The sequence below is a fragment of the Triturus cristatus genome, chromosome 4_2, assembly GCF_964204655.1.
Source record: "Triturus cristatus chromosome 4_2, aTriCri1.1, whole genome shotgun sequence".
NCBI classification, from domain to species: Eukaryota; Metazoa; Chordata; class Amphibia; order Caudata; family Salamandridae; genus Triturus; species Triturus cristatus.
The window spans coordinates 503,746,003-503,760,307 of record NC_140586.1 but is presented as its reverse complement, the minus strand read 5'-3'; the positions used below and the strand labels follow the sequence as shown (position 1 = coordinate 503,760,307).

The 14,305-nt window shown below is 45.7% G+C and overlaps 1 protein-coding gene across 6 annotated transcripts in view; it reads right to left on the bottom strand.

The window, feature by feature from the left end:
• Positions 1-14,305, bottom strand: part of SSX2IP (SSX family member 2 interacting protein) — a 450,188-nt gene that overhangs the window by 223,760 nt on the left and 212,123 nt on the right. For all 6 annotated transcript variants that reach the window (XM_085602084.1, XM_085602087.1, XM_085602088.1 and 3 more), the window contains one exon: positions 2,177-2,252. In XM_085602084.1, the coding sequence (XP_085458210.1) occupies positions 2,177-2,252 (76 nt within the window). The remainder of the gene's footprint in view (positions 1-2,176; positions 2,253-14,305) is intronic.

Sequence of the window (14,305 nt, the reverse complement as noted above, 5' to 3'; positions counted from 1 at the left end):
ACACTTTAAGGGAAAATGGCTTTTCTTTTATGGACTTTTTTTTACAGGCCTTTAAAGTACTTTCAGTATTGGAATTTTAAATGATTTTTACACTTTTACTTGCCTTAGCTTTATCATTATTTAGCTGACCCTGTTGAACTTTTGATGAGGAGTGGGTGTCATTTCCTTTCGGCTAGTCCGGTCATGTATACCCCTATTACATACATTTGTCCCATCCACATTTGTTTGGAAAAACATTCATGATAGTTTCAAAAACCATAGATTCTAGAAGAAACCCTGGAGTGACCACTCTAGTATACAAGACCCTTATTTCCCCCTGCAAATTACCTGAGAATTCCTTTCAAGCTGACACGGGTCCAGCATGCTGAATCTTTGACATCCCTTGTGGGGTGTCCCCCTCAAAGCAGAGACGGGGTCCTTCATTCTCAACCATCAGGTGAGGGTGATGGTTCTTCCCTAGGGTTTCTTGGCTACATACATACACACGCGTATATTCATGCTACAAATATAGATCTAGGCTAGGAACATTTAGGCAAATTACTTAGGGCATGCATTTTAGGAATATGAAAGTACTACTGTTTTTATCTAAGCTGCTTATGTTCATCTTATTAGCACTATGGTAGACATGTATCTACTATTTGCTATGTTGGTACTAGCAATCCCTTTCGTATGCTTCCATCTCCTGATTGTCGCAGCACATATGTTTTATATGCTTATTGAAATGTCCTAATCACCCTCCTGTGTATTTGAGAATAAGTGACCATGAGTGACTGAGCGAAAAGTGCTGTACTGTTTCCCACAATCCCCGAGGAATCAGGGTTGCATGTTCAGTGGATGCCAGAAACTACCTACACCACTGTAAGATACAGGCGGGTGGGAGTGGCATTGTAGAGCAAGCTGGGCTGACATACTGTGGGGGTGTCCGGAAGTGGTTGGGACACCAAGCACTCAGTTTAGGTCATACAAAACGCGCAGGTCCAGGGTATTCCTAGGAACTACACGACAATGGAATACCACTTCCAGAAAAGGGAGGACTTTCTTGTGAATTTGTAGATGGATGAAACAGCTGTTCGCCATCTTGGTCTGAAGTTCCAATGACAGTGAAAAGTCAAGGTGAATTCCTACATTTAAGGCACTAATAGGAGCAGGTCACGGACCCATTAACACAAGCCAAAGGATCTTATTCCATTGTTTATTAGTGAGAGGGCTAAGGAGGACCTACAAGTTTCAGCTTCAGAACAATGGAGGACATCTACCACGGAGTGATTGCCAGGAAACTGATTAGGAAGTTCTGGTTAAAGAGTTTGGAATATTTGATGGCATGAGATGGTGATAAACGGAGTATTATCTGCATTCATAGAGAACCATGCTCTGTATTGATAACCTAGCAAGCAAGCACAAGTACAGATTGAATAGACATGGGTACAGTGTAAAACCCTGAAAACAACAGTTTACCAACCGATGAGCAGTTAAGAAAAGTTTGAAACAATATTAATTCTGGCCCAAACTGTCGGTCTCAAAGTTTCAATGAGTAGTGTGATCAATGTTGTCAAATGTTGCAGAGAAGCCTAAACGTACAAGGGAACCTACACCACCACTATCTGCCTTACAGCAAATTGCCAAAAATACAGACGCTTTCTGTTGCAACTTTTTCGTCTGAAGAGGCGTTCTGTTTTAGTACTAAATTCATTAGCTCACCTTTTGAATGCCACTTAAAAGGCAGCTTTAGCATCCTTTTACCTCTAACTTAATACATGGGAGCCACCATGAGAAACCAAACATTTAAAGAACTTCCAATTGGAGACCTTAAGTACAGGGAGGGTACAGGGTGCCTCTATGTGGTGGAACCTTGTGGATGAAAATTCATGATTGAGCATAAGAAAACACAACAAATACATGTGAAAAGTCTGTCAATCATTACCTTCGCTAATTGAAATGTACTCGATTCCTTTGTATTGTATACTTTGTCAATGAATGTTTAATAAAAAGAAATATATTAAAAAAAACAAATACATGTGAAAGATCTCTATAGACCGTGAATGTGACAGACATGACAGGACATTTCCACATTGTTCACATATACGAAAACTTAAAACTTAATCATACACGCAAAAAGATAAAGAGCGCATCAATTAAAATGCAATTTAAAATAGATATTACTTAAGCATTTCCTTACTTGGCATCTGTTTTACTGGTTCTCCAAGCACTTCTTTTCCCATCAGCTCTCCCGACATAGTTGAGAACATCGATGGCTGCAAAAATAAAATAATCAAAAGTCTTACCGTAACACAAGCATTTCCCTACAAGAAAGTATACATAAAAGCATAAAAGCATTTTGCTCCAGAAACCTTTCAATCTACTGTATATTTATATACATAGGTGACTGAACTGGAGGTTCCATGGCAAGGCTGGATGCTTCATAATATGTATGCATCAACGGTCTTGAATTGATAACACCTAAAGCAAACAAAAGAAAATGGAATTACTTACCTGTAACTACGGTTCTCCAGTAATGGTATTTTTCATAGATTCACATGCTTGAATCATCCCAGTCATCGTAGTGGGAGTCACATGGTATACATATAAAAGCAGTAGATCGAACTACTATAGGTAACCATGCAATGAGTCACTGCAATAGCCGATTCACTTTCTTTTGTAAAAAAAAAAAAAAAGAACCAAACTTAATCAGACGACGGCACCCTCTAGAACAATCCCAAGAGGGGTTAGGTCCCTCAGATTTTCAAGCACAAGTGTGAAACTATAAACATTGAGGAATAAGGGAAGCCTCTCCGGGGAGGAGGGTGTGTTGCATGTGAATCTATGAAAGATACCAATACTGTAGAACCGTAGTTACAGGTAAATAACTAGTTTTCTTCTCAAGTATTGGATCTTGCATAGATTCACATGCTTGAATCAAGTAGCTAGCAGTTTCATAAACATGCATGTTTAACAGTACTGTAATCTATACCTTTTCACCTTAGAGGATGGTGGGTTATAACATACATGCCAATATAAAAACAATGAGATACTACGTAGCAAGATATCAAATGTATATATCACACAAGAAATACAATCTCTAATAAAAGAGGCTTACATTATTGAAATAGACGACGCAGGACTGCCTGTCCCACTGCTGCTTCGTTATAAGTTGCCAAGTCCAGGCAATTGTGCCGGGTGAAGGTAGGAGCATTTTTCCAGGTAGCGGCACGGCAAATCTTGTCTAGTGGAACACTTAATATGACACAATTGGATAGTAGCAGCGATCCATCGTGCAACAGTTCTTTTTGTAACCGCAGACCCTAGTTTTACAGGTCCGTAAGATACTAGAAGGTGATCCGTTCTGCGCAGTTGTTTTGTCCTCTGCAGGTAAAACTTAAGGCATCTTTTTACAACTAAAGAGTGAACAGGTTTTCCCACTGATAATGAAGGATGCAGAAAAAAATGAGCAGAATTATAGGCTCATTAAGGTGAAACTGAGATGGTACCTTTGATACAAATTTGGGATTTGTTCGTAGCATCACAGTCCTCTGTGAAGCGTAAGTAAGGCTCTTTAATGGTTAAGGCTTGAATTTCACTTACTCTTCTGGCAGATGAAAGCGCAAGAAGCAAAGCCACTTTCCATGTGAGAAACTTGAGCTCTATTTTGTGGACTGGCTCAAAAGGTGGTTTCATTAACTGAGAGGGCCACATTAATGCGCCATTCTGGTGGAGGAGGCCTAATGGGGAGGAAAAGTACTGAAAAGGCCCTTCATGAACTGTTTGATGATGCGAGAAGAGCAGAGAGAGAAGAGGCGTCAGATGTCCATCTATATCGTGAGAGGGCCGCGAGGTGGACCCTGACTGAAGCATACGCCATACCTGATCTTGCCAGAGACAAGAGATAAGGCAAGATTTGATCTGGGAAAGAGTGAAGAGGGAGAGTGTTATTGCGAAGGCACTAAGAACAAAAACGTTTCCATTTCAGTCTATATGTTTTAGTTGTAGATTCAGCTCTTGCCCTGGACAATATACCTCTACAATCCTGAGGGATAACTAAATCCTTGTACTCCTTGAACTCTGGTTTCAGGCATGCAATTGAAGAGAAGCTGGGTGCGAATGCAGGCTCTGTTCTTTATTCATAGTTAGCAGGGTGGCTGACAAAGGAAGGCGATAAGGTTTGGATTGCGACAGCAGGAGTAGCTCCGTGAACCAGTGCGGACGTGGCCAACGTGGAGCAATGAGGATGAGTTGACGCGGTTCCCGTTTCATTTTCATCAGCACCCTGGAGATTAGGGGAAAAGCGTACGCAAAGATTCCTGACCATATCGAAAAAGTATTCGCCCATGACCCTATCTGAGGTTCCCTGCTGGCAAAGAACAGGCATTTCTGGTTCCCTTGAGACGCAAATTGGTCCAAGTTGGGTGTTCGCCATTTCTGGAAGATGTGGTTGAGAACCAGTTGGTTGAGTTCCTACTCGGGATTTGATTGACTTAACCAACTCAAGGTGTCTGCTAGGTTGTTCTTTATTTCTGGAAGATGATCCGCTTTGATAGTTATTTGACGTTGTAGTGTCCTTTCCCATATCTTTTGAGCTTCCCAGGATAGAATCGGAGATCTTGTTCCTCCCTGCTAGTTTAGATAATGCATGCAGGTGGCGTTTTCTGTGTGTATGAGGACTGAGGATGCTCTTATCCTTGGGAGGAATGACTGGAGGGCTAGAAAAATTGCCCGTAGCTCCAAAAAATGTATATGCGTTTGAGAGAGACTCCATTTGCAGCTTATTTGGAGGTCTTGCAGATGCCTTTCAAAGATGCATCTGTTGTCTGAACAAACTCTGGAAGAGGGGAAAGGAATGACAGTCCCAAAGAGAGCCTGCTGCGAGATTGCCACCAAAGAAGTGCATCCTTCATGATCGGAGTTATCCGAATTATGTCGTCCAATGATCCTGTTATTTGAAGCCATTGGGCGTCCAACTGCTCTTGAAATGGTCTCATCCTTAGACGAGCGGGAGGTATCATGAGAATGGCGGACGACATCATCCCGAGAAAGGATTTGAGGAGACCGACAGAAGCGCACTTCCTTTTGTAAAGATCTTGAGCCACAGATAGGATCCCGTTCAGTATCTCTGTTGACAAGAATGCCTTGTTTTGGAGTGTTCAGTGTTGCTCCTAGAAACGTTAACCGATGAGAAGAAGCTAGAATGGATTTTCGAAGATTGACTGCCAGCCCTAGAGAGCAGAAGAGCTGTAAGCAGAAAGATGTATTCTGAAGCATGACTAATAGAAGGGGCTTTCACCAGCCAATCCTCGAGGTATGGGAAGATCTGTAGGCCTTTCAGCCGCAGGAATGCTGCCACGGGAGTAAGGCACTTGGTGAAAACCCATGGAGCTGAGCTAAGGCCGAAGGGCAGAACCTTGAATTGATAATGCGCGCCTGCCACAGAGAAACTTAGAAAATTTCGATGTTTGAGGTGAATAGGGATATGGAAGTAAGCGTCTTCCAAATCTAAGCTTGCTAAAAAAGTCTGAATGGTTTAGAAGCTGCAATATTCTCCTATAGAGTAACCATAAGAAAGTATTTCTTCAGCAGGTTTTTGTGGAGCTTCCTGAGGTCTAAAATGGGACGCCATTCCCCCAATTTCTTATCAGGAAAAAACTAGAGTAGAAACCTTTTCCTCTCTCAGAGCGTGGAAAATATTCTATTGCTCCTTTTTGAAGCATTAGTAAAGCCTCCTTCTTTAACAATTGAAGATGGGGTGGTGTTCATTTCTTAGGCGGGTAATGAAGTGGCTTTGTGGTAAACTCTAGGGTATGGCCATACTTTATTATATCCAGGACCCATTTGTCTGATGTTCTTTTTTTTGCCATTGATGTAGGTAAAAAGACAAGGTAAGAGCAGCAGGCGGCAAAGCGTCGTCACTGTTTTCGGCCCGAATTGCTGGGCTGAACCTGTGGCTTTCGCCTAGGCTGTCTGGAGTTGGCAGCCTGTGGTGGCGCACGGTATTGTTGTTGCTGTTGGTAAGAAGGCCGGTAAGAGAAGTACGTTTGAGGCTGGTATCTTTGGTAACCGCCTCGAAAAGAATAATTTCCTATGCCATGTGCTTTCTATATTGGAGTGTTCCCAGAGCCTTAGATGTGTCTATTTTGATGGACTGCAAAGAGTCAATATGCTTGCCAAAGAGTGTTTCACCATCAAATGGCATATCCAAGATCTTGCTTTGCACTTCAGGGCGGATAATGGTTACTTTCAGCCAACCCTGGCATCTTAGGACAGCAGCTCCAGCAAGCTGACATAGCTAAGGAAGCAATATCCATAGAAGCATCACTAATTTCAGATGCATATCTTTCCCCCTCAAGCAGGAATTTCCTTGCTTCCATCCTCTTATCCTCTGGAAGGAGAACTAAGAAATTAGCAAAGTCCAACCACATCTGTCAATCATACTTGGCTAAAATCGCAAGAGCGTTGGCAGCACGAACAGTTGGACCGGATGTGATTGTAAATCTTTTTCCGATGTTATATAAGCGTCTCCCTTCTCAGTCAGCTGGAGCAGTAATGGGCACTAGAGGGTTGCTCGATCTCCGTTGAATGGCCTGCGAGATAACGGAGTTAGGGTTAGGATGTCCCACTAGACAAGCTGGAGCATCCTCCGGAGCATTATACTTTGTAAATCTTGGGTAAGACAGAGATAACTGTGGCCTGTGTCCTCATTACCTTTAAGCTGTCTTGCCATTTGTGGTCTACAATGGGTATAGACCCAACAGATTTTCGAGATAGGTCTTTGAAATCAGAGAAAGCAGTCTGATTGCTTTACGGTTAACGACAGCTGGAAACGTGACACTGCTCTTTCTATTAAGGAATGAAAGCCGCGGATATCCTCTGGTGGAGACTACCATTTGCGGAGAGGGAGAAGCCGGTGCTGATAGGACGTAGTCATCCCATTCATCTCCTGTTTGTCCCTCCTTTTGAGGTTGATGGTTCTCAATTTCTCCTTCATCAGAAGCATCCTGATGATGTTGAGGCACACCAGTATCTCCCACAGGGGAGGATGCAGATAGAGGTACAGAGGTACGTGGTGGAGAAGCAGCAGGCAGTGGTGGCTGCGGAGGTAGAGGAACAGGCGTTGAAGGAAAGCGTGTGCGATAGTCCTGTAATAAATCCGGCCCCTCCTCTGAAAATCTATAAACATGCATTAGTCAGATTTATTGATAAAAAGAGAAAATCATTCAATTACTTTGCATTAGGCCTCATATCTGTTAAAGCATTTTAAAAGGACAGTTAAGATTATGGAAAACAAATCGGAGGGGATGTCTATAATCGAAACATTTGGACGGGGTGGGGTGGATCTAAAGACTTGGACACTTTCAGGGTTCCACAAATTTGAGGCAGCACAGCTTGACTCCTGCCAATACGAATGCCAGACGAAAGACACTAGGTAACCAGTTTGCCCCAAATATCTGCACCCCCTCCCCATCCATGAAGAGACAGATGGCAAAGGTTGAGCAGGTGACTTCAATTATGAGGAGTTATAGGAGAAGGCAGGGGCCAAACCCCCATCAGACAATAAGGGAACAGAAATATACAAAAACCCCGTCAACCAAATGGGTTTGAATGGATGCCATCCAATGCGTACTAGGACATTTTACCAAAACCTTGGATAAAGAGATCTGCAACAGTAACCGTGATGCCAGAGGTAGATGGCAGAATGGCCACATTTCTTGCACAGTTTCTTAAAGACTGTAAGAAGGGTATGGACCATTCCTGGTGGCCGCGTCAGTATAAAGTTCCAGAAATAGCAGGCCACTGCCCAAGATCTCAGATATGGCTAAAGTTGTTAAATAGTCAGGCTCCCAGATATCACCTGAAATTGTGTCCAGCTAGGCTCAAAGAACAATCATGTTTCTGGGCAACACCAATTGTTTAATCTCAGAGAGGTGCAGGTCCTCATTACAGCTACTTCTAAAGCTGGTCAAGTGGTACAGAGAAGCTTTTTGGTGAGGCTTTCCACGAAGAGCTGGGGAAATTAGTCTTTGCGTTTGCATCCTAGGATAAAAGTGCAGACCTTCATTAAAAACATCTTGGTCCTTTGGGTTTTTGGTGACGACGTTCGAGCGGGGGGGGGGGGGCGGGGGGGATTGAGGCTGGAGCTCGACCGTCAGTTCCCGAATCAGAGGACAGCAACCTAGGAGAGCACGGTGATGAGGCAGTGATTACGTGAGGCACCAAGGGTCTTTTAGAGGCACTATTAAATCTCCAAGCCCCCCCCGCACCCAAGTATGAGCTTGAGGGAGGGGGGGGTGCCAATTCACCCACAACTGGCAAGTTTGGAAGTCCAATACTTGAGTTCCCTAGACCATCAAATGGTTCCATAGAGTTCTCCAAACCAATGGTGTCGATCACAGCCATTAGGCTTCTCGGACACAGACGAGTGATCAGGAAGTTGCAGCACTGGAGGCAAAATAAAAACAGCCATTTCAGGCTTGACAATGAATATACAAGAGTCTAGATCAGCAACCAAAAATGAAAATGGATAACGACCTGTGATAGACCTCATGGATTTCTGAGAGTGGACGGTATTCCGCCACTTCGAGAACGTCGTCATTCATCTGTTCAGGAAGATCCTACGCCCTTAGTACTGGAAGGTGTATCCCAGAAAGACACTACGCACTGTGTACTGGACAGTGTATCACAACTTAAAGGACAACAAAAGTGCTAAGATCAGTGATGCAGTTTAACTGGTCGCAGGAGGTACAACTTTATTCATATCTAAAAAACATACTAATGTGTCCAATCCAGCTTTTCAGACCTCTTCAGATGGTATCCTCTATGTTACAGAGCCTATGCTTTGGTATCAAATAGGAATATTCCTAGTTGGGTTCTAGAATACTCCGTTCAGACAGTGCTCAAACTTCAGACATCGAAAATAGCCCTCAAACTAAAAATTTGAAGTACTCTGACCAAACCCAAGAGGTCTTAGACTGCCCATTTATAATTGGGCTCCTCATTTCCAGGACTACTTCCTTACACAGGTCTGCAGAAACTGAATGCAGCCCTTCTCAGGAGAGGATGGGCATATTCTTAACTAGTTCCAAATTCAGAGGACACTGGGGAGAAGCTATGCTGGTGGCTGAACCACATGGTGACATGGAACAGAAGGGAAATCTTAGGAACAAACCCAGTCCTGAACATAGAATCGGAAGCAAGCAGACAGGCCTAATGCACCAGGTGCAGAAAATGGTGATCATGTGAAATACAATTGCATGTCAATTGTCTGGAACTTCCGGTAGGCCAATTCAGTGTCAAATACTGAACCACAAAGAGAGTGAAGTGGTGTCTTCTGTTGAAGATTAACACCAGTTCAGCAGTCTGCTACATAAACCACCTGGCATGGACAAGGTTGAAGGTCCTGATGACGTTGGAAAAGGGTATTCGCCCTGAGAACCAATAGGAACAGTCCAGTCTGAACTGCCAATCAAGGTCCTCTCCCAACCAAAGCCCACGCAACCCAAGAAAGCTTTTTGCCTAAGTGGTACTCTTCAGTTGGATGCATGCGGAGCAGGACCAGGGCTGATATGCATATGACTGTCTAATTAAAACATTCCAATCACTTTGAATGCTTCATTGGGATACCCAAAGTTCAACAGGTATGTCCATTGGTGGATCATGTGCTCACTGTGTCACTGGATACAAGCTACATACGACTTAAGAGGCTCAAATAAGCTGAAACAAGTCTTGGGTTGCTTGCATCCTGATTCACAGAAAACCTCCTTTTGCAGTTTGGATTGATGTGTTCCTATTACAGCAGGACCAAGCCTGATTTCCATATGGCTGGGTCTAATTTGAAGTGCCATGGTGGGGCAAAAAAAAAAAAAAAAAAAAAAATGATGTTTGAGATGAAGCCCTGAGCATTTACACATGGCTGAGATTAATTCAAGAATTCCATCCATCACTTTTTGTAAGCTTAATTCAAGCAGGACAACAGCACAGAGAAGTTTGCCACACCTATCTATTTTTCAGAATGAGGTAATCACTAATCTGGCCTAGTCCTTTTCTGCTTGAGGTTTCTCTTCATTGCAGCAATTAATTTTAATTAGGATACTTCATGTTAAGAGTCCAATGATGCTAAAGACGGTTACCTCCCTGAGGCTCTCTTCTGCCAGGGTCAGTGTAAGCATGTACACTAGACACATCTGCCACCTCTTCAGCAGGCCAACTGCTATACTCTTGAAAACCAGACTATGATGGGTTTATTGAATACATTTTTCTCAATTTTTACCTAGCCCTCTGTTGGCTTCTTAGAGACTCTTTAGTGTGTGAATAAAAAAAGAACTGCCAGCATTTTCTGAATAAAAATTAAAGATCCTCTTACATAACTGTCAACCGCCATAATAGGGTAACGATAGGGACCTAAAGTGAATTCCAATATCTTATCTTCACACTACCTTTGCGGGTCTAACAACAGATCCAGGAGGGTAGCATCCAATTGCTTCATATTGAGAAAAAGTACACTTTGTACTTTAGACCACAAACACACACTCCTTAACTCACATCAGGATCATCAATATTATAATGAGCTGTTGACCTGCTCATCTGTGCAATGATCGACATGACATTCAGAATCTTTACATTAATGTGCCGCCCGGCCTCTGGGATGTGGGCTAAATGGCTGTGTATATTGTTGTGACCAGGGGTGGGCTCTGAGGTATCATGTGTACTTAGGTTGACGTCACGGAGTTCTCATTCTTAATTCTGCAATAAAAACACGTTTAAAAAAAATCAGGATCATCAACTCAGACAGGTGTAGGGTGTTGAGGACCAAGCTGTCCTCATGCAATGCCAAATACTGAGTTGGGTTACATTAAGCATGGACATGTTGATAACAAGACATTAAGAGTCATAATTACAGTGGCCACAGGGACAGACCAATAAAATCAAGGTTTAGTTCTAGATGTAAAGGCAGCAGGTTTTAAGTGGCTCAATTTTCAGTGTACAACTTTAGCCAAGCTGCCTTTACCAACTTGTGGTTTCAGGGCAAAAAATCACAACAGCCGCAACCCTATAAAAACAGCTTATGAAGATGCAGAAAGCTGCCCTGAGACGCTCATGGTTGCCTTGGGGTGATGAGCAGGGCTGATGATGCATGCTATCTTCAATGGATGAGGCCCATGTACCCTTATACGCAAGCTGTGTGGAGTAACACTGGGTATAATAGTTTAGTACTTATTTGGTAACTGGAGATGTATTTACCACACACCATTTCTGGTCATGCATACCTCTTGGTTCATTGAGCTCATCTAGTCAAGTAAAGGAAGTCCGCCTCGTGGTGGCTGCTACATTTACCAAGGCTATCATACGCAATCTTGCAATCAGCATCTACACAGAAAGCTAGACTTTTCAGGAAGGGCGTGCACCATAAACGTGTTGAGAAGGGGCATAGATAGCAGAGCCAAGATGGCGGACGCACTCTAAAGAGGCTCTAGCACATCTACCCTGTCAGTCACCACAAATCCTGGCCAAACTACACCATCGTCGCCTAAACCTGTCCCATCTACCTCCCGCTGCGGTTTCCTACCAGCACATCTATTAACAGGGCTGCTTGACCCTGTGGAGCCTGTTCATGAGGTGGGAACCTGGCTGCGGTCTACAACTGCGTGGAAGCGGGCGGATGTTGGCTACAACTGCAAGGCTTGCTAGTGACCTGGAGGCAAGCTAGCTGCCTTCCGCTTGCCTAGGGGCGTGCCCACAGGGACGACTGCCCTGATCACTGGCGGGGCTGGGGTACTGTACTAGCAGGTCGGCTCTGGCAGGGGGGTTGCCCTGGCTAGGGGACGTACACAGAATAACTGCAAGGCCCCGAGGGGATGAACTGCCTACTGATTATTCCAGGCTCACCTGGTATTGCCGGTTTAGTGGTGCTGCTGATCTCCCGCCAGCGCGCCCTCCCCATGGATGCGGTGCCAGCTGTAAGCCTGGATGTTGTGCCGGTCCTAGGCTTGACCACATGGGGTGATGTGGATAGCGTTGAGCTGAGCCCTTGCACCTCATCTGGCCCCCACTCCAACATTTCTCCTGCACATCCAGTTGGGGCACCAAGTCTGCACGACCCTAGATGACACCTCTGCCCTACGGCAGGGCTACTGCCAGAGCTGCACACAGAGGTGGGGGTATGAGGGTATATTTGGGCCCAGGCCCCCCTACTGGTTGTGGTGCGGCATCACAGCTCGGCAGGGCGCTTTATGGTGGCGCGGAGGTGAGTCAGCCCTGACTGCCCCCCACTTCTTCGGGGACACGCCTGCAGGGCGGCTGCCTTGTTTGCCACCCGGGCCAGCTGGGCTGGGGCGCGGCACTGACCAGATCAGTTTCGGCACTGGGGCTGCCCTGGCTGAAGGACGTGCATGCAGTGCCTGCAAGGCTCATGAGAAGACAAACTGCCGTCTGGTCAAGCACACAACCGCAGGTGAACCGGGAATAGCTGTGCCGCCACTCTCCCGCCAGTGCGCCCCTCTCCCTGGATGCGGTCCCAGATGTAAGAGCGGAGGTTGTGTCAGGCCTGAGCTAGAAGGCAATGGGTGCAGTGAACCTTGTTACACTGAGTCCTTGTACCCGGTCCGGCCCCCACTCCAACATCTCCCCTGCAATCCCAGTTGGGCACAATACCTGCATGCCCTGGATTCCGCTTCGGACTGTCGGTGAGGCTGCCTCTGGAGCGGTGTACATAAGTAGGGACACAGGGTGGATTCCTTTCAGGTCCCCGCCACGAGCTGTAGGTCGACACCCCAGCTCAGTGCACTGCACCTGCATCTCTCCGGCTACTGGAAAGTGAAGCGGTGTGACCGACAGGCCGATTCGGTCCTAGTCCTCGCCACCTTCCATAAATTGCAGCAGATTGCTTTGTGTTGATCCGCGTCAGAGGCCCAAATAGGCCTCCTGGGATTTTCCTCATTCACCTATTACAAAGGCAGGAGCCATGGATGCTCTGGGAGCGGATTGAACTACACTGATGACCCCAGTGCACACAAAGCAAGATGCGCCCTCAGGGTTTGTGGAGTGTCATTCTTACTCTGGGAGCCCTACTTGGAGACGCTTCTTCCAGCAAATATGCCTCATAGCTCACCTACTTTGTTATGCTGACTTCCTATAGAGCCACAAACATGATACTCCACCCCACCCCCTCCCTCCCTCCCTCGGACTGGTCCTCTCTGCCTGGGTCACCAATATGGTTGGAGCACCCTGGACACCCCTACCTACTAGTCGTAGAAAGGTGCAATTGTCTCAGCTTTCCGGAGACACAGATTATACACCACATTAGTATAACTGTCTGGAGCCAAGACTGGTCTCTTCGTGGGCCTACAGCCTTGCTGTGCGACCATTCACTACAGGGCTGGTTGTACATGGGCACTCATGGCACAAGTTGACCCTAGCCCCCAACAATCCCACGTGGTAATCTACTAGACTAGCAGATCCCAAGCGAGCCGGATGGTAGACCATGGGGCAGGGTCCCTGGGCTCGCCTCACCCGGCACTGGTCTCTCAGATGCCCAATGCATGTTAGCTGGCCATGGGTCACCTGCTATTAGCTACCCAACCGGTGACAGGTCCTGCCTCAGCCCTGGAGTTGCACAACTGGAGAATTGGTGGGAGATGGGCTCTCTGACTCAGATAGATCCCTTGGTGCTAAGCTTGACACGGTCCTACAATCAGATTGTAGGATCAGAACAACTCTAGGGTAGATGCGCACATCACTCGAAAGCAGAAATCGACAAAGTAACAGCTGACTTCACTCTGACGCAGACCATCGCAAATTCACAGGCATAGTACATAATGTTGAACACACACTGGTTGAACTCCAACCAACAGCCCGCAAAACAGCTGTGGTGCAGAACTTAGTGGTTCGTGTGCATGTTCTGGAATGCAAAGTGAAAGACCACTAAAAGAAACAATATACATGTAGTCTGTCTTCCAGAGGGAGTGGAGGGCCAAGATGCTGTGGCCTATGCCGAGACCTTGATTCGTACCCTACTTCCCGACGCCCCGTTTTCGCCCTTCTTCTAGATTGACTGTGCCAGAGTGCCAAGGAGCAAACCACCACCTGCCACGAACCCCAGGCCTTTTCTATTCCTGCTGAACTAGAGGGATCAGGACTCCATGTTACGTGAGGCACAAACTGCAGAAAATAAAACCAAACAATGCCTCACATATCCTTCCCCGACTATCGTGGCAGCGCAGAAAAAGAGGAGCTCGTTTCAGGAAGTTAAGAGACGTCTCAGAGAACCGAACATACTTCTCACGCCTGTTCCCTGCCAGCCTCCATGCCGCAATTGATGGGACTG